General features: G+C 34.3%; 4 protein-coding genes across 6 annotated transcripts in view; 1 reads left to right on the top strand and 3 right to left on the bottom strand.

Moving 5' to 3' along the window:
* Nucleotides 1–19,717, bottom strand: part of LOC133175966 (uridine phosphorylase 2-like) — a 56,734-nt gene that overhangs the window by 13,636 nt on the left and 23,381 nt on the right. The gene's annotated exons all lie outside the window — the stretch shown is intronic.
* LOC133175870 (KAT8 regulatory NSL complex subunit 2-like) overlaps nt 1–19,717 on the top strand; it is a 33,659-nt gene that overhangs the window by 5,361 nt on the left and 8,581 nt on the right. Inside the window, exon 1 of one of the 2 annotated variants that reach the window (XM_061311014.1) lies at nt 18,783–18,951. The exons of the other annotated variant lie outside the window; for it this stretch is intronic. The gene's annotated coding sequence lies outside the window, so the exon portion shown is untranslated. Of the gene's footprint in view, nt 1–18,782; nt 18,952–19,717 lie in introns of those variants that run through there. 2 annotated transcript variants of the gene reach the window in all.
* On the bottom strand, nt 1,482–2,625 carry LOC133175627 (neurocalcin homolog). Its single transcript, XM_061310744.1, has 2 exons — nt 2,248–2,625; nt 1,482–1,661 (listed from the first exon to the last, which is right to left on the bottom strand). Exons 1-2 carry the CDS (start codon nt 2,623–2,625, stop codon nt 1,482–1,484), a joined length of 558 nt encoding a protein of 185 aa, XP_061166728.1.
* On the bottom strand, nt 7,749–19,283 carry LOC133175869 (cyclin-T2-like). 2 transcript variants are annotated; one of them, XM_061311011.1, is made up of 10 exons: nt 19,092–19,283; nt 18,296–18,377; nt 17,864–17,986; nt 17,355–17,415; nt 16,124–16,186; nt 15,689–15,734; nt 13,880–13,970; nt 13,209–13,281; nt 12,963–13,036; nt 7,749–12,044 (listed from the first exon to the last, which is right to left on the bottom strand). In XM_061311011.1, the coding sequence occupies exons 1-10, from the start codon at nt 19,232–19,234 to the stop codon at nt 10,203–10,205; spliced, it is 2,598 nt and encodes an 865-aa protein (XP_061166995.1). In that variant the 5' UTR covers nt 19,235–19,283; the 3' UTR covers nt 7,749–10,202. The 2 variants fall into 2 exon arrangements, with proteins under 2 accessions (XP_061166995.1, XP_061166996.1); XM_061311012.1 differs by lacking the exons at nt 15,689–15,734; nt 18,296–18,377; nt 19,092–19,283 and having other exon boundaries at nt 17,864–17,927.

The raw sequence follows: 19,717 nt of genomic DNA, 5'->3' as shown, positions 1-19,717 counted from the left end.
GTCCCCTTACAAGGGGAGATAATCAAGAAAAGACAAAAATAGGGTGGGGTCATTAAAAAATCTTCTTCTCAAGAACCTCTGGGCCAGAAAAGCTGAAACTTATATGGAAGCATCCTTGGGTAGTGTAGATTCTAAATTGTTCAAATCATGACCCCCGGGGGTAGGGCGGGGTCACAATAAGAAATCCAAGTTTTACATTGAAATACATAAGAAAAATCTTTAAAAATCTTCTCAAGAACCACTGGACCGGAAAAGCTGAAACTTATATTGAAGCATCCTGGGGTAGTGTAGATTCTAAATTGTTCAAATCATGACCCCTGGGGGTAGGGCGGGGCCACAATAGGGAATCCAAGTTTTACATTGAAATATATAGGAAAAATCTTTTAAAATCTTCTTCTCAAGAACCACTGGGCCAGAAAAGCTGAAACTTAAGTGGAAGCATCCTCGGGTAGTGTAGAATCTAAATTGTTCAAATCATGACCCCTGGGGGTAGGGCGGGGCCACAATAGGGAATCCAAGTTTTACATTGAAATATATAGGAAAAATCTTTTAAAATCTTCTTCTCAAGAACCACTGGGCCAGAAAAGCTGAAACTTAAGTGGAAGCATCCATTGTTCAAATCATGACCCCCGGGGGTAGGGCGGAACACAATAGGGAATCCAAGTTTTACATTGAAATATATAAGAAAATCTTTAAAAATCTTCTTTTCAAGAACCACTGGACCAGAAAAGCTGAAACTTATTTGGAAGCATTCTGGGGTAGTGTAGAATCTAAATTGTTCAAATCATGCCCCCGGGGGTAGGGCGGGGCCACAATAGGTATTACAAGGGGGGAAATTTGGTAAAGAACAGCATGGCCAAAGTTACTCAGGTGAGCGATGTGGCCCATGGGCCTCTTGTTTTATTCAATATATTCGATACATTACCATTTACTGAGAGTCTAGCTCAATTTAAATTCATTAGAATGGGAAATACTTTAATTACTGAATGAATGAACTGTAGACATTAATGAGAGAAATGGAACATTATAAACATTATACTGAAGAACTTCCAGGGAAGGAAATTCCAACTTTTGAAAAAAAAATTATGCCGATCATCCTTGGAAAATCATATGATCTCGCTTGCAAAAGAAGTAATTGTAATGGTGTGTGGTTACTCAGTATTCCTCTGGATTTGAAATCTGCATAGAATTCAGAGGTGTATATACTATAACTAACATGAAAAAAATAATAATCCTACAGTCTTAGTTCCATCAATTCCGCTGAGTATGTTGCGTATATACATAAAATAATATGAATAATTTACTATAAACAATCATGTATGTGCAATATTTTCAAAACCATAGAATTGTTGTTGTGCAAACAATATTGTTTACATTCGTAATTAATTGGTTACTATTCCACATTTATGTAGACAACATGTCACCTTTGTAAGGGTTTTGTAAGCATTGCTCTGATACAAGTGGGGAAAATGTGTAAAGAGTCAATCTGTTTTGGAGGCACACGTGAGAATTTCCATAATAAAGGAATCGGTCTGCACTCCCTGGATGAATTCTGACATGGAGAGGATTCCATCTTGATTCTTGTCCAGTCTCAGAAAGATTTCTCTTGTTTTCTCTTCAGGTGACAGATCCATGGTTTTGCTTGTCATCTTGCTCATTGCCTACAATTTAGATAATGAAAAATAAATACAGTATCTTTTGCATGGAATGAACAGTTGTTTTTTTTTAATCCTTAAAATCAATGATGCCTCTCTGCTTGCTTGTCAACCTGTGTACAAAGTGTGATATTAAATTCGACTCCATTGCAGTGAACGATTAAATGCAGAAAAAATGCAGAAAAGGATTCCAGCAACACCATTTTAAGTGAGATTGGGGATCATCCATAATAAGAGAAGGATAGAACATACTTTTGATCCAATTTTAACGAGGTCTCAAAGAATAATTATTCAAGAACGATTTGACCATCATAATAATAATTGGTGCATGAAAAAGATTTCCAATTAAATTTTCATTTGGTGCTCTGTTTACAGTGTCTGACACTGTATCTAATCGAGGAGAAATCTTTGTTAATTGTCTACAGTATGTAACTTATCTATTCACGACAGGTCAGTGATGCAACCAAAACCTAAGATACAGATACTATGCAGGTATCCATGTCATACATCATGTCAATGCCTCAATAGACCAGCAAGAATTTCTCTGTACTAACATTTATTATTTATAAATGCAAAGTAGTAAATTTATTACCTTTAAGATTTCCGTCATTTCACGTGCAGTGATATATCCATCCCTATCCAAGTCGTAGATTTTAAAGGCCATCCTTGCTTTGTTTTCCATTGTCCCTCTCGAGCTCACACTAAGAGCACACATAATTTCTCGAAAATCTAAAGTTCCATCTCTGTTTTCATCAAAAGCACGAAAGACGTGTTCGGCGAATTTTTCTGCATTCCCGTTTGGGAAGAGACCTCTGTATAATTTGCGAAATTCCTCTATGGACAATTCCCCGCTTGGACATTCCAATCTAAATCCCCTGTAAAATTCTAGGATTTCTGCGTCACTGAATTTGGTCTTTGTCTTAAGATCCTCCAGGGTTTCTAGTTTTAGCTTACTACTTTTCTTACCCATCTTCCTATAAAAAAAAATAAATCCGGACATGTATTTGATAAAATTCCCTACTTGTCAAAAATTCTGGATTTAGAAAAGTAATCGTACTTTTCTTCCTCACTTTTTCATGAGAAGCTGAGCAAAACCAAACATCCCCCCCTCACCCTCCACCCCCCCCCCAAAAAAAAAAAACAAAAAAGGGAATAAAATTTATGAGTGTATACCATAATAAAAAAAATACACATATGAAAATATATTTTGAGTATATTCCTTAAAAAGATCCTAAAACAGGTAAAATTGCTTTGATTTAATTAAACTATTGAATACATACCAAAATTTTTGCTTCTCTACACAACACACCGATTTCTCATTCCAGCTAAAACAAAATCTTAATGGTAAATCTCAACCTAACAAATTTCTACCCGTAGGGGGGCATCAGATACTAATACATTCCTCACATTCACATCTACATGTATATATATGTGTTCGCCCCCTCTCCATTCAATATTTGGTATCCCCTTTCCACCCTCTTTATTATTTTTTTTAATGTGAGATATGAGGTAACATGAACATGTATTTCCACGTCAGGCTAATTAATCATACAACCTATCTCATCTCCCTTTTTCTGTTGTCTGTGATCATCCTTTAGTTTTTTTCTTTCTATATATAGGTGTATACTTGTATATTTCATTCTTATACGCTGGGGAATTGAAGGCACTGGATTTACTCCAGAGAATTCAAAAAGAAAAAAGAAAAAAAAAATTACGAACATACTTTTTACTAGTGACCTTGCCTGGCCGTGTTTTTGCAAGAATGAATGTTAACTTTTCAGTGAAACATGAATTTTGTTAATGTATACCCCGCCCCACACACACATAAAGGAAAGAAAGTTATATTTCGCCAAAAGCTCCTGGAAAATGGGGATGTCTATTCACTTTCAGTTGAATTCTAAGAAAACTTTAAACCGCCAAGTAAAATATTCTGCAAAATTAATTTCTAGAATTTAGCAAAATTTATATTTTGTTTCAACCTATGCAGTCACTATGAAAATTCAATTGAAACTCAGTGTTTTATGGAAAATCTGCATAATGTTCACATCACCAGTCACCATGCATATCTACAGGGCACTTTATCATGGCAGGCGCGGATCCCTGAATTTTTTTCTAGGGGGGGGGGGGGTCCATCCCAGTCAAAAAACATTTCAACCCAAAAATTTCTTGACCAAAAAAAAAAAACAAACAAACAAAAAACAAAAAACAAAAAAAAAAAACTCAAAAAAAAAACCCTATAAATTCCCTTCCCAAACGTATTAAACCCAGAAAATTTCTTGACAACGTAAAATCCATTTCCCAAACATGAAAAACACCTATTTCGTGGTGGTGATGGTGGGGTCAAAGTCATTTTTTATTTGCTTCAATATATACTTTTAATAACTCTGCATTCCAGTGGGGGTCCAGACCCCCCCCCCCCCCTCTAGATCCGCGCATGCATGGTGTCATATTTTCTTTTCTTAGCACATATACAACACATGCTGTAAAAAGCCCACGGAAGAAAAAAAAAACTTCTTTTCACACAGTACAAAATCATATTTAGATTAGAAGGGTTTATTCTGTGGGTGTATACCCGTCCTAGAAAAATTCTAGTATTGGTAGAGGTCATTTGTAATTTAATGCAAAGTTCTGTAACCAGAGACTGAGCTTCATTAAAAACTGTGTCACCTCACGTGATAGTTACTGGAAATTTACACGATGTCGTGGTTATATATCCCAGAGGTCGTATACTAGTTTTCGTTTCGTGATAACAAATTGATATGGAACTACAAATTGTCTTCCTACGTCGTTAGAAAATGAAAAGTTATCCTCTCACAATAACCAATGAAGGGCCTCCGTACTCTTTTCTTACCAATGAATACTGTACCCCCCCCCCCCCCCCGTAAAATAGTATTTTAAATATACATATTTACGTGAAGTCCGAAGAATATCCTAGATTTATAAAGTCAGATCTAACAAATGTTAATGGTCTTCGTGAAAAGTCAACTTTATTTCCTAACTGACCCGACTTCTTTGGGGTGGGGTTTTATTTGTGCACCGCCAGCCATTTAACCTATCTTTTTACACATAAAGTATATTCCTTGTAATAACAACTTTATTTAACTTTTACCGATTTCGTCAGGCCCTCACACATATTCATGCAGATGCTTGTAATATAATCTTAATTGTTTTCAGTGAATTTCTGTAAATGGTACCGTCTTCATGCTTCCGTACATGGTTAGAGACTGTAATTTACTAACCTAATTTTTACTTATCCCATGAGATCTGGTTTAAATTTTGAAATTCAGATTCGCCAAACAAAACATTGTCTAAGAGGGAAAATTATTCTATAGTGAAATTATTTAGAATTTCTTTCAAAATACTTTTTTTTTAGAATCCACGTCTTATATACGCATGCTAGTACATGTATACGGTATTGATTAATTGATCATTGCAAGATTATTTTACTGCAAATACCAACGAAGGGCTTTTCCCGGTACTTTGGGCCATTGGTCAGTGAGGATTCTTTATCGTGCCAACGTCTGTTGTGACACTTGGCCTCGGTTTTTAAGCTGAATACGATTCGTAAAAGGAATTTGTCCGCCATATTCTTTTATTCAGTCGCTATATCTTAAGACCGCTATATAAGCTGTTCACTTAGTCACTAAACACTTAGTTAGGTGTATTCAGTTGTCACCTGTGTAGACGGACGTATGCTACACAGCTAGGGCTGGCAAGGGCCTTAACGGTCACCTGAGTATAATACATCAATCTAGAGGATCCATAGATTATAAATTAAACTGATAGGTGAAGCTTTGTTGCCCAAAAGCAAGAGAAATAGGATGATCAGGATCAATGAAATAATTAGTCTAGTACTCAGTAACAACTCATAAAGTAAGTTCTAATCTGTCCCCCATTTATCACTATAACTATGCAGACTAGTAACAAACTATCAGTGCTTATGTACTATTTTAACCCCATATTGTAACCTCTCACATTGGCCTCTCTTGGTCTTTGTAGAACATTTAATAAAATAAGTTATTTTTGTCTCATTTTTATTTGTCTATTATTTACAAGTCTACCTGATCATTGAAACTACGGAAGTACTTTTTGTATTATACAATAAAATTCTTGCATAATTATCTTATTCTAATAACCTTTCAAATACATTACTTACTATAGTAAATGGCAAAGAAATTACTCCTCTCCGTAGAATACAAATTAATAGAGGCCTGGCCAGGACCAGAACACTTGACAAAATGGTAGAGATGTTCAAAAATCTGGTAAAAACATATCATTGCCTATTAAAACGTTTACTCATTTTGCCTTCGATATGCCCAGGGGCAGAGAAGATTTTCAAAGAAATAATGCATTTTCACTGCAGATTCAAAACAGCCCTACCCAAACACCAGAACCCAGGATCATGAAATTCACAAAGTTGGAAAAGATACCCTCATCATCATATCTATGCACTTAGTTGAAGATTTTCAAAGAATTAACACATTTTCACTATATTATCAATAGACCCCCCACCCTTTCAAGAAACACCAGAACCCCTGACCCTGGGACCACAAACAAGTTTTAAAAATATAACTGTGCACCTCGTTTATCTGCTCAACACTGATGAGCAAACAGGAATATTTAATAGAATCAATGCATTTTCAATATCCCTTAGAGCCCCGCCCTTACACCAGAACATCTGACCCAGGGGCCATGAAACTCACAATTCTGGAAGAAGCACTCTTGCTCATCGTAAGTATACACTTAGTTTCTTTGCTTTATAATCAGTACCGGAAAAGAATATTTGCAAAGAAATTAGGGCCTATGCTTTTTCACAATATTATCAATTGACCCCCTCCCCCTTAACCAGAATCCCCTGGGGCCATGAATTTCACAATTTTGGAAGAGGCATCCTTGCTTATCATAACCAAATAAAATAATACCCAGGAGCAGAGAAGAAAATTTTCGAAGAATTAATGCATTTTCACTATATAATCAATAGAGCCCCACCCTAACACCAGAACCCCTGACCCAGGGGCCATGAAATTCACAATTTTGGAAGAGGCACCTTTGCACATCATAACTATGCATTTACTTTGTTTGCTTTATACCCAGGAGCAGAAAAGAGGATTTTAAAAGAAATAATGCATTTTCACTATATAATTAATAGAGTCCCGTCCCACAACACCAAAACCCCTGACCGAAGGGGACATGAAATTCAAAAATTTTGTAAGAGGGTCCCCTGCTCATCATAACCATGCACTTAGTATGTCTTCCAAATACACAAAAGCAAAAAAAAAAAAAAAAAAAGAGATTTTCAAAGAAATAATGCAATTTCACTGTAAAATCAATAGGCCCCACCCTAACACCAGAACCCCTGACCCAGGGGCCATGATATTTACAATTTAAGAAGAAGCATTTTTGCTCATCATGACCATGTACTTATTTTCTTTGTTTAATATGAGGGAGAGAAGAAGCTTTTTAAAGAATATATGCAATTTCACTATGTGATCAATAGAGCCTCACCGTTAACTCCTGACCCTGGGGCCATGAATTTCACAATTTAGGTAAAGGACTCATTGTATGTTATAATCATGACAACATTCTGACTATTTGATGTGTAGGAGTACAGAAAAAGAATTTTGAAAATTGCATTAATTTTTATGGTTTTGGTCCCATCCCCCAAGCCCCAGGGGGCAGGGACCATGAAATTCACAATTTTTGTCCCCTTTTGCCCAAGAATGCTCTATAGCAAAATTTTTTGAAATTGATTCAGTGGTTCCAGATAAGAAGCTGAAAATGTTCAAAAGTTTACAGACGACAAACAAAAACAGATTTCAATAGGTCACCAGAGAGACCAAAAAATTATTGGATGCCTTTACAAGAATATTGTGAATGCGTGCAGGATCTAGAATATATGTACATGTACAGTTAACTTCGGTTGGATATGTTGAAGTGATTTCAAAGTCCCAACCATTTATTCTTTAAGTACTTCAAATTTTTTCTCAGCCCCACTGAGTTCGAGATAACGAGGTTTGACTGTATATGACCATAGTTCGTGAGAAACAGTCACATAGAAATCAAGCCTTTTAAGAAAGTAAAACAAACACTTACTGTATTGTCATCTGATTTCATTTAAATGAATAACAAAGAAATATACAATATGTGTTTTAATATGAACTAGTATTTCTTGTGTTTAAAAAATATGGACAATATTTGTGATTATTCACATTTTATGGCAAACAAACTGTATACTATCAAAAGTAATCATTCATATGCATAATTTTTCATCAATGCAACAAACATCTACCACATTTGCCAAAAAAATAAGTCAACTGATATAAATAAACACACAGAAACCTGAGATGGAACTCACAAAGAATGCATTTATACAATGCCTCAACATCACATGATTTTGTCAAGGAGTACAAAACAAAAGAAAAATGAACACCATCAGCTTGTGATTTCTAAAAATTACAAAAACTTCAGTCAGTCACTACAAAATATATTCCCAATATGATAAACAAATTAACAACAATATAAGCATTTGTTTGGGAATCTCGCTGCTTTAGATGGTTATGTGTTATACCTGTGAGGAAGTGAAATTATATTATACATCTGCTGAACCCCTCCCCCCCAGTTACAGTACTCATAATCTTGCAAAATGACAAAGACTAAACATCAACTCAGTATTACAGTGTACCTATAAAATGAAAATCAGAAAATCTAGCCCCAGAAGTTGTGAATATACTAACGTTTTCTGCCATATCTTCACTTTAAAGTATCTAATGTACATAGCATATTAAGAGAGCACTTGAAATAATACAATCAACTGCAGCATTATTTGTATTATGTATTTTAGTATGTGTACATTTAACACAGAATGAACTTCATACAATTTTTTAAGAATTAATACTGTTTAGATTTTCATTATTACTGAACCATTGTGCACTTCTCAAAGATGTGTATGAAATGACCCCAACATCACTCAAATGATTACTTTTTGAAGGTTGATATGTACAAGCTGATATCAAATACAAGAACTGTAAACATGTTTACACTGGCGAGTAGAAACGTGACAATCTCTTCATTTCTGCTGCAAAAGGCCAGTGAAAAGGCTGGACAAATATTAAGTTTGGGTTAAATGTTTCAATGCTGAAACCAGTCAATAAAAACTGCTATTTACAATCTGGTTTACCTAATACTGCCTCATACAAAAATATGCCCAGTGAAGCAGGTTTTTGCATGTATTTCTTGCTTCTCGGACTGTTTTTGATTAAATGATAAGAAATTGTCAATTTTATCAGTTTCCATGGTGTCAATTTATCCAAGTTCACAGTATCTTAAATCACAAGATTCAGTTATTTATTGTTAATTTTGGCTGATATTAATTTGCTTTCATACACTGTATCTATAATGAACTGACATTACCTCTCCTCCAAATCCAGAGTTTGTTAAACCTACATCTTTTAATGAAAATAGGGTTCATATTGAACATGTTGAATACACAAGAAAAACAGTTTCATAATATCCAATCGACTGTTTGCAAGTTAGAATCAATATAAATGCTAATTTTTTTTTTTCGAAAATACACATGAAATAAGCTGTGAAATACAATACCACTAACATTGGCTAAATTTACTTCATAAGGATAAAATTGCTTAAAATTTTTATATCTCTATCAGAATATTAAGGACAAATTGGAAATCTTCATACATAAAATTGTTATATCTATAAAGATATTGAGGATAAGTGGTTTATTTACTTATACAACATTTAGAATTCATGGCTTCGACTCAAAATATATTAAGCTTACACAAATTAATGATTTAATTAGAGCTTAAAAAATTTGAATATTAAACACACGTAAAAGTCTGGGAGACAGATGGCCATGGCAATTAATGAAAGTTAATGGTTTGTCAGCAACTGAGGCATGCAAAATACTGAACTGGTCAAAACATGATGAGAATGCAGACTTGTAAAACAACCACATCATTTTCATTTTTTTTTTAAAGTTGATATACTGAAAGGAGTCTATTAAGTTAACAAAGATAATATATGTACATGAATTATTTTGACGCAAAATTATGTTATTGAATAAAGGGGCAAATTGAATCGAGGAAGAAATCTAAGATGCAATACTTCAAGTAGCTTACAGTACACATATTGGGCAGCTTCAATTTTCTTACTAATAGGTTCTTTCTCTTTGTGCAGAATAAGGTACATGCATTATATATATATATAAAAGTTTATTATAATTATTTCTATATATAGAAACAAATAACACTAGCAAATTGTGTGCACCAACCAACAGTATAAAATATCTCAACTTCTCAAAATACACATTCAATAGCATTTTCTCTTACTCATTGCAAGATTTACAATCAATGTAAATAGTTCACAAAGTATATATGTACATCCATTCCAATAAATGACATGGGCTATTAACTTACATTTTATTTTGAGCCATATTACATGTACATGAATTACAATGCATATCCTTAAATGGAGAAATTATTTTTGTGTGTGTGAAAATGTACCTGTACATTTCACAGAGATCTAGATGAGTCAGTAAGGAGGGAGTGGGGGTTTTGAAGGGGGCTGTTCCCCTGGCAGAGGAGGAATAGCATCATCTGCTAGAAAATCTAAATCACTTAGGTCAGATAAAGGTTCATATCCATACTGCTGACTTGCTGAAGAAAACGGAAAAGCTTGAACTGGTGGAGGTGGTGGAGGTATGTACTGACTGGGCTGTGGGGGAGGGGGTGGAGGCAGAGGTGGCGGTAGAGGGGGGTTGATACGAGAAGCACTGCCTAGCATAGCTTTTTTGGATTCTATAACTTGGGAAAGTGTGTCAAGTTGCTTTTGAACAGCAACATTTGTTGCTATGGGAGACTGTAAGACACTGAAGTCGTTTTCCGATACCAATGAATCACTTCCTATATCACACAATTCCATGCTGACAACAGAATGATTTGAGAGGCTTGAAGATGAACGTCTCATGCTTTCTGCTCTCTGCATTTTGTTTCGCTGCTGTTGCTGTGAATCACTGTTTTCTAAAATCCCTGTAGGACTTAACGGCCTCTTTCTGGAGGAATTATTACTGTTAACGAGAGGACTACTCTCATATGTTTTCTTTGATTCCATTTTCACCTTCTCCACATTTTTGTCCCCATCTCCCGCATGCTTTGGCAAGCTGATACGAAGTTTAAGATCAGACTTACCATTGGTCCCTGAACTAGAATGAGAGTGGGAGTGAGAATGTTTTGACTTGTGCGATTTGTGATGGTGACCCTCTTTATGCTTAGAGTGTTCATCCCCTGACCCCATGCGAGAGGGATGTTTAGAAAGTTTCATTGGAGGCACTTTTTGTCCTTCATGAGACGTTGGGGTACCACTGTGTTTCTCTTTGGGTGGGTGAGGAGTTTTAATTTTCAGTTTTAGTGGGGATGATCCTGCTTGAGAATAATTTCCTTCTGTTTTTATTTTCATTTTCAAATCAGAGCTTCTGTTAGGCTCAGAGACAAGAGGAGAGTCTTTCGAAATAGATTCAACACTTTGTCTTGATTCATCTCCTGTTAGTTCAGATTTGATTCTGCTTTTATAGAGGTCAACTTTATCAGGTGTGCTGCTCTCTTTTTTAACTTTCTGTTTTACTTCAAGCACTCTAGTTAAATCTGCATTCATATTACTGTCAATATTCAACTCTAATTTTAGCCTGGAATCATAGTTTTGTAAGGGAACATCTAGTCCAGGTTCAGTTTTAATGTATGTCTTTGTACTAAACCCTTTTACAGACTCAACATGTTTGTTTGAATGTTTATCATGGTGTGACTTTCTGCTTTTGTCAACATCAGGTGTGTGCATTTTTCTTGCTGCATCACTTTCTAATGAAGACACACTCCTGTGCGAAATGTCTTTGTTTAACGAGTGTTTTTTATCCACATTTGGTAGACTACTAGCACTTTTACTTATAGCTGCCTGTCTTTCTCGTTCTTTCCGTTCCTTGTACTCTGCAAGTGACGTCTTCTGTACAGTTGGTGTTGAGGTATCACTGGTTGACTGAGACAGAAGTGATGATGGAGACTCCCTCACATCAACATTCAACGACGCATCACCTGATATGGCATCAAACACGTTTTTACCATGAGAATGACCTACGGTCTGACTAGTTGGTTCTGTCTTGATTGTTTTAACTTTGGGTTCTGACTTTGAAATGTCCATTGAGGAGGTGTGTCTGCCTTGCGACTTCTCTGGCTGTTTGTCATGACCTGGATGAGAATGATGATGAGGTTTTGAGCTTTTATGGCTTTGTGGGTTACTTCCTAGAGCCGCTGAAGGTGCCGACGTTCCACGAGATTTCTGAGACACATTTACTTCATCTCTCTCCTTTTTGTCCTTCTCACCAGACTGAAATAATGATTTACACTTTCATAAAGCACATAAGATTTGAGTCAAACTTCCTAAATAGGAGAAGGCTTTTTCAACAATACAGAAAGATTTACCAAATGGGAATCAACACTTTACTTCTGTAAAATTATATCAAATATAGACATATATGTTTATACTGTATAAGACAATATTATAAATACATGGGTTAAGTGGCAACTTTTTTAATCTGGTACTGGTAATTTAAAGACAAATTAATGCAAATTGGCTAAATAGGCCATAATAAAAAAAAATTAAAAACCCTAGATTCTTATCTTTCAAGAAAAAAAAAAAAAAAAAGAATCCACAAAGACATTCACGAGAGAGAATAAGAAAGTTGAATGTTAAGTTAAATTTTGATCCAGATCAGAATAAAAATGTCGATTTAAGGACCCTCTATACACCACTGCAAAATGTTTTCTGGACATTGAGAAAATTATATTGTATAAATGTGTAAATATTGAGCTAATCTATTTAATTTTCAATATATTTACCTCAAGGAAAAATGTTCAAAGACAACAAAGTATAATTTTAACAGATATCACTGTAGTTTACTTCATCGGAGAAAATACATGCAAAAAAAGTTTTCAATTTTAATTTATCTTGGCCTTTTAAAATACTTAAAATACTTGAATTGATCACAAATTGAGAAATACACAAAAAATTTCAATTCAGTTGAATTCAGAACTAAGGGCAGATCACTCTAACTGCAGAAAAATACCACAGAATCAGAATTCTTTAGTGTGCAGTGTAGAGAGGGTTCTTCAAGAACTTTATAATTTCCAGAATTTTATTGTGTTGTAAACCAAAACTTAAAAAGAGGAGGAAGGAAAAATCAGGGCGGGCCGGGATGAGAATTGTGGAATTTCTTTTAAATATGGCCTTACTTCAGTTGCTTACCTTCCATGTCATTATCCTCTTTTTCAATTTGCTTGGACATTTATCCAGAATGTTAAGAAAGTCCTGAGTTAATTCTGTAACAGCCATTGAGCAATCATTAGCAAATCATGCACTTTCAGTTTGAAAATGTCACCTTTTATTTATTTATTTATAATTACCATTTCCAGTTTGTTTCAATTCTATTTTTGAAATTTGGATCTAGGATGCCACCATATCTCAATGCCTGCCTGCTTTTGTAAGTTTTACCTGTTAAGAGCTCTGGAGTTACAGATTGGTCAACATAGTAATACCAGGGACGACCTTGATTGGATGTAGGAATCTGCAATTTCAAAAATAATGTCATTTTACCTTGAGACAGATTTCTGCTGTTTTTGAAAAGAGAGTACATAAAGTGCAAAAAATTCTGTGAACAAATGTTCACTCACAATAGTCATCTTGCTCTAACAAAAAAAAAAAAAAAAAAATCAAAAATCCGATAGGCCTCAATGTTGAGACAAATTTCCATGACAAAATAATTTGTAGATATGTATATGATATATATATATACATAATTGTTACCACAATTAATGTTAGGTCCATGGTTTTAATCATTTTGAAATCAGTATTTGGAAGTTTTCAAATTATAACTTTCTTAATCATAAGGAAGTCAATTTATTCTTTATATGAAAGTCTGTCACTAAGCAAAAATTTGCCCCCTATTCTAGTTCAATTCTAATCTTGAACACAAGTTGAACAAAATATGAATCTAGACCATGAGGGGGATTCCAACAATATTAATTTGACACGATGTGGTTGTATTCATAAGATTTCTAGATGTTTTCTCTATATTCATCTGTAAATCTTTGATCCCCCTATTGCGGAACAGATGTTGCTCATAATTTGATCAGAAATACTGAACTCAATGACAATATACTAACCTCCCAATTGGACCATTTACAAGCCAGCTCTACACAGACACAGGACACCACTGTTGGTTTGTACTGCAGACAGAGAGTGGTCAAGTGTAAGCTGGAAAAAAATAAACAGAATCTCAAAAGACTGTTAAACGCTTTGTCACAAGTTTACAATCTTGTTCTTAAAATAGTATACTAGACTCTAAAATATCACCATGTTAAATTCCTAAATTATGAGTTGAACTGTATATGTGTATTTGAAATTAATACAGCTTTCTTTTCTTCATTTTAGACCTTGCAGCAGAGATGATATCTACATCACTTTGTCCTACATGTATAAAACCATAGAGTGACGGCTACTGTAGCCACTAGGTGTCACGATTTTCAATTTGAAAACAGCTTTCTCAGTAATAACAGGGTTCGACACTAACTTTTTAAGGCTTCAGTCCAGCCGGACTAGTGCTTCATTACTTTTACTAGTCCGCACGCGATTTTATTAGTCCGTCAAAAAAAAAAAGGTACATCAATGTTTTTTAACATTAATTTAACGTGACAATTAATATACGTATTATTTTTTGAAATAAACAAATTATTTACGTGAAATATATTATTCCACAGATTCATTGAAATCTCGCAATCAGCAAGGACGATCGTATTCCCTATCTCGTTTTTTTTTTCTTTTTCTTTACATTACATCCAAAACATCCAACATCTTTCTTAAAAGTGTCATACTAAATCATGATTGCTAAAACCTTATACTTCATATCGATCAGTCGAAAAATTAAGCGCTGAATTGACCCAGCATTGCGTAACTACCCGCCAAAAGCTAGAAATCTAAAAATACACGCGGGGTTTTCAAGTAAAAGTTGTCGAGAATCGGACGTCGGTAATTTATTCATATTGTTTTTCAGAAATTTTTATTGGTCCGTTCGGACTAATTAGCCACATATTTTATTAGTCCGAATGAAAATGTATTAGTCTGAGACTAACGGACTAACGTTAGTGTCAAACCCTGAATAAATTATCATAACAAATTAGGTGGAGTGAATCAAGGATGTACATGTATGTGTAAAAACATTTACTTCATTAAGATGGAGAAGGGTTAGAAGATAACTCAAAAATAGTACCATAGATATATGTAAATTATCCTCCTAAAACAACCAACCATAGAATTGATTTATTCATAAGTTCTCCCATGGATAGAAGAGAGTTTTTTTTTGTTGTCTGCAGGTAGGGTAGATTTTTTAATGGTAGCCCTTATCATGTTAATCATAAATTTCTGTTCTTGAGAATCGACACAGATTGACTATATTTCCGCATTAAGGACTCACATGGTCTAAGGAATCTAAGCATCTTTCTTTACCTTTCTTTGGAGGAAAGAAATAGCAAACAATAGATATGTAAAACATATTCAGTGATTGTCAGATGCTTCACATTAAAAGTCAATGGAGATACATGTATATATCCATTTGTCTTACAAGTGGTTAATGCAAAGAACAGATGGTTGTATTTGTAAGGAAAAATTATGGTGGCCGTGTTCAAACTGCATTTATTTGCTGAACCATGTCTGCTTTGACTTTCAAAGTTATGGTAATGAAATCTACTTCTAAAACAATTCTTTGGATATCTACCTTGTTTCAGTCAAGAAAACATAATTTTAAGGTTTCTCTTACTTCAGTTTGCAGTGAGAAATTACGTATATTCATTGATAGCCTTCCAAAAGCTTGTATTTTTAAAGGTATTTGCTGATCCATGTAGGTGAACAATACATTGATCAGTATTTTTTCTTCTACTTTCCTAGATATTAAATGCACCACAGTATTCAAAACCAACCTGTTTGTTGCCAAGAAGTAGGAAGTCTGGGCTAAGTCCTTTGGTGCTGGTGTTGCCCAGGAAAGAGAAAAAGCTCCATTAGTAATACATACAAAATATATATCACCAATTGAATTTTTTTCCAGGGGCAACTTCTTTAATTCCATTTAAGAGACAAAATACATGTACTTCATCTTGCCCCAGTGCAATGTGAAATTTCAGTTTCAGCTGACCAAGAAACTTTTTTTTCTGAGCAAAGTTGATAATTAAAAAGAATTTTGTTCAGTTGGTTATCATTCCAAACTTGTTTCTCTTTCTGCAAACTGGGAAATTTGGTAATTAATGCCTGACCTTGTAATAGATAGGAGAAACAAAATCATTTTTTTTTTGTCTTGGCAATCCTTCACTCATTACGTTAAATTATTTATAATCTAAAAAATAATAGTCAACACTCACCTTTCACTAACTGACATGTTTTCACAACATTGGTATGGGGATGTTCTATTGACAAGTCAAAACCTAGAAAGAAAGAAATACATGTAAAATTCTGTTGTATGCATGTACTAGCTAGAACCTTCTATTGTTAAAATGATATTGTTCTACAGACCTTGTTTAACAATAGAATTTATTCCCTATATCAGTGATGATTCTGTGAATTGGCCAAAATATCTGAAATAGTTTGGAAGTCGAGGGGCTGACGAAATTTGGGCTTTAGCAAGCCCAAAATAGGTTTAAATGAGGGACAAAAATTGAAGTGAAACAGTTTGTTCAAAAACTTTTACATCTTGACCAGGCTGAATGAACTGCCATGCCATTGTAAGGAAGTCTCAATCATCCCTGCTTTTGTGTTTACCTTACTTGGAGATATAAGAAAACATCTGTATAATGCAGCTTAGATCAACATATGGATGAAACAACTTGAATTTTTTACCCGGACAAAAATGGAAACGGAACGCTGCAAAAATCGAAAGTATCAAAATATCGGAAAGCACTCGTAAAAATTGGATTCTTGGATTCAAATTAGTGGAATTCCACTAAATATCGGAAGAGAATCATCACTGCTATATAAGCAATGTACCAAAATCAACAGGGGCATATATTTAATCTATGTAAACTCTTTGAACTATGAACATCGACGTGGTGGATGAATATGAAGCAAGGAAAAAAAAATGTTGAGAGAATATGTCGAAATTTTCTTTAAATGGGTTGATTTTTTTTTTTGTGGAAAGAACACAAAAGCTCAAAAAGGCTTGTTATGTTAATTTGGTGTTTTAATATTTTTAATTTGCAACTTCATTCTACCCTCAACAAGGGCCTCATGGGCAACAACACTCAAATGAGTTACTATGGCCCTGCTGTTCTTCATCAGCAGATTTTTCCCCAATATATTCCTATGTAAATCTTTGATCACCTACTTTGGCCCCATCCCACCCCCAGGGGTCATGATTTGAACAAAACTTGAATATAAACAAGCTGAAGATGCTTCCATATTAGTATGACTAAACATGCCTATGCTGTTATTGAGTAGAACAATTTTTAAAGATTTTTCCCAAGTGCTTCTCTCCAGACAGTAACATTTTCTAACTATGTATTTACAAGTACCATTGAATGTTTCACTTTGGAATTTTGATCTCTAGACTTTTCATTAAGCATTGGAAGTTTTATTGTTTATTACTCTGAAGCATACCTAAAGTTTGAAGCAAGATGTTTTCATTGGTGACCAGCTGATGAGTTTGCTCCATGTAGTACTGAAAAGGAGAAGCAACACTGAATAGAAATGTACAATTGTTTGAATATTCTACTTTTAGCATTGAGGTAAAAGTCAATTTGCTATTTTTTTTTCAAATAGCTTATGAAAAAAATGTGGTGAGCAAAGATCTCCAGTTCAAAAGATGCTGCCAATCTATCATAATTTCTGCTATTGTGCAATAATTTTCACATTTCATGATCATATGAAAATATATACAGATCCTTTTATCTTCTCTTCTTTTTGTCATCTTGTTTCGAGATATATCCATAACTTAACCTCATTTTTAACATGCTTCTCAATCAAAGTGGTAAAATTCAGAATGCTAGTATTATGTAATATGTTATATACACACTTATTGATATCCAATGAATCAAGTAACAATTGATATATTTTGATGCATTAATTTAGTAATCATGTTTTTTCCTAATTGTCTTCAATCTACATACATCACTGTTTGTGTCCAGAGCATCCTGATTCAGGCACTTCTGCACCATTTTGATGACATGCTCCAGTTTGCGGGGCTGTTCCTCCACTTTTGCAGCTAAAAATAAACATGCGGCAGCCATACTCTACAACAAAGAAGATTACCATCTTTAAAATAACAATTTTCCCATACTCTATCAAGCCTTGCTCCTACATTTAGATTTGACTTTAGCAGATTCATTTTTCTTAAAACAGGATAACTGAGATTTACAATAACGAAATGTTTGAGAAAGTATGCAAAATTGCCCAGAGAGCCTCCAAGGCCTACGTTTTTCTCTACAGACTAAAATGTATTTGAACTATGAGCCAAATTCAACTAAGGTCTAAAATTTGCTAATGCAAAAACATCTCACCAGTCCCCAAAAAGACTGGTATATCACTGACTATATACTCACATTTCGATGAAAAATTGTAAATGAATGGAACATGTAGAAGCGGTGCATGTAAACGATAGCTGTATTGATACATAGTTGGTTACTGAAATAACTGGTTAAGGATAACAGAGCATTTGTGTATATTTTAAATACTGCTTTGCAATGTTTCATCAACAAATATTAACACAAATCATATAGTTACCTCAAAATATTCACAGTTGAACTTCAAATGTACATAACTGACTAGTTATTTATTTTTTTTTATTTTTAATATCATGGTTGAGATATTTCCCACTTTTTACCCAAAAGAATACATTAAGTATGTTCTTTTTTTTTTATACATAGATTTTAAATGCTTGAACAATTTTATTTTAGAACCACAACAGATATCAAAACAAGTTAGAAAAGGAGAATTTCTTTAAACATGAACTTTTCATTTTTAAGAAAACTAATGTTATACAACTTTAGTCAGAAAAGGAAGGCAAAGCATTGATTATTTATTTCATCATGAAATCACGTGTCCGCGACTACATATCACGTGATTGCTATGGAAAAAATGCCGGTTCAGATTTAGGTCAACGGTGTGCGCAGTTCGTCTGGATAAAAAGTTGAAATTTCTTGAGTAATCCGAGAATTTACAGGAATATTCCTTGTGATTCTTATTCAAGATAACTCAGGTAAGATTTTAGACATTCATTTTTAATCGGAGAATCGTTCTTATTACCTAGTTGCCCGATTAATTTCGAAAGCACGAACGAAACAACATCGATAACATTGTCACAAACTTGCCGTCGAATTTAACCGACAAATAGGATACACTTGAAGTTTTTGGCCCATGTCTTGAATAAGGTTGGCAGCTTGCTGTCTATACGTAAGTTCTTTGTCGCTGTCTATCCCACATTTTCGGCTGGGGGTGTTTACAAGTTGCGAATTGGTGAAAATCCATCGCTCCCCCGCCATTTAACCATGCACCGAGAGACCCACTAGTGCGCAAGCGCAATAGTATCGATGAAAGCCACGCGGTAAAGAAAATTTTATTTTTCATTGATAAAAATTGAATGAATTTGATGTAACAAATATTTTTGTGTGTCTTTTTCATTGTTGGACAAAACATTTATTTTTGCAAAGTGTAATTTTAAATAAATGGAAATTAAAAAAGACGTACTTTTAAAATAAATATATTCATCTTGGCCTCTATTTTTTGGGACAACGTGATTGAGAATATTTATGAAGGTAGAAAATTCTCTGACAGCCGTCTTTCACTTTCCTTTATTTATATTGAAATAGAACATGTCAAAGCACAGTCTTTTAGAATCTCAATATGTGCACTAAAGTTGGATGAAAGAGGTTTTGATTGATAAATACATTGAGCATGTTGAACCCATAAACAGGCACTGTGCTTTAGGCCTATTGAAGAACTGCTATTTTTTTTTTATATTGTTC

Source organism: Saccostrea echinata, unplaced genomic scaffold, assembly GCF_033153115.1.
Source record: "Saccostrea echinata isolate AGI-Se365-2 ecotype Australia unplaced genomic scaffold, CSIRO_AGI_Sech_v1 ptg000064l, whole genome shotgun sequence".
NCBI classification, from domain to species: Eukaryota; Metazoa; Mollusca; class Bivalvia; order Ostreida; family Ostreidae; genus Saccostrea; species Saccostrea echinata.
This window is presented reverse-complemented; position numbering and strand designations above follow the sequence as displayed.

Excerpts from the sequence above, each read along its gene's own strand:
- LOC133175869 (XM_061311011.1), bottom strand. The coding sequence starts at position 19,234 with ATGGCGGGGGAGCGATGGATTTTCACCAATTCGCAACTTGTAAACACC. Across the intron at positions 15,735-16,123 it reads AACATGTCAGTTAGTGAAAG|CACCAAAGGACTTAGCCCAG; the intron begins GTGAGTGTTGAC and ends GGGCAACACCAG. Across the intron at positions 13,037-13,208 it reads AACTCCAGAGCTCTTAACAG|AATTAACTCAGGACTTTCTT; the intron begins GTAAAACTTACA and ends TGGCTGTTACAG.
- LOC133175627 (XM_061310744.1), bottom strand. The coding sequence starts at position 2,625 with ATGGGTAAGAAAAGTAGTAAGCTAAAACTAGAAACCCTGGAGGATCTT. Across the intron at positions 1,662-2,247 it reads AAATGACGGAAATCTTAAAG|GCAATGAGCAAGATGACAAG; the intron begins GTAATAAATTTA and ends TCTAAATTGTAG.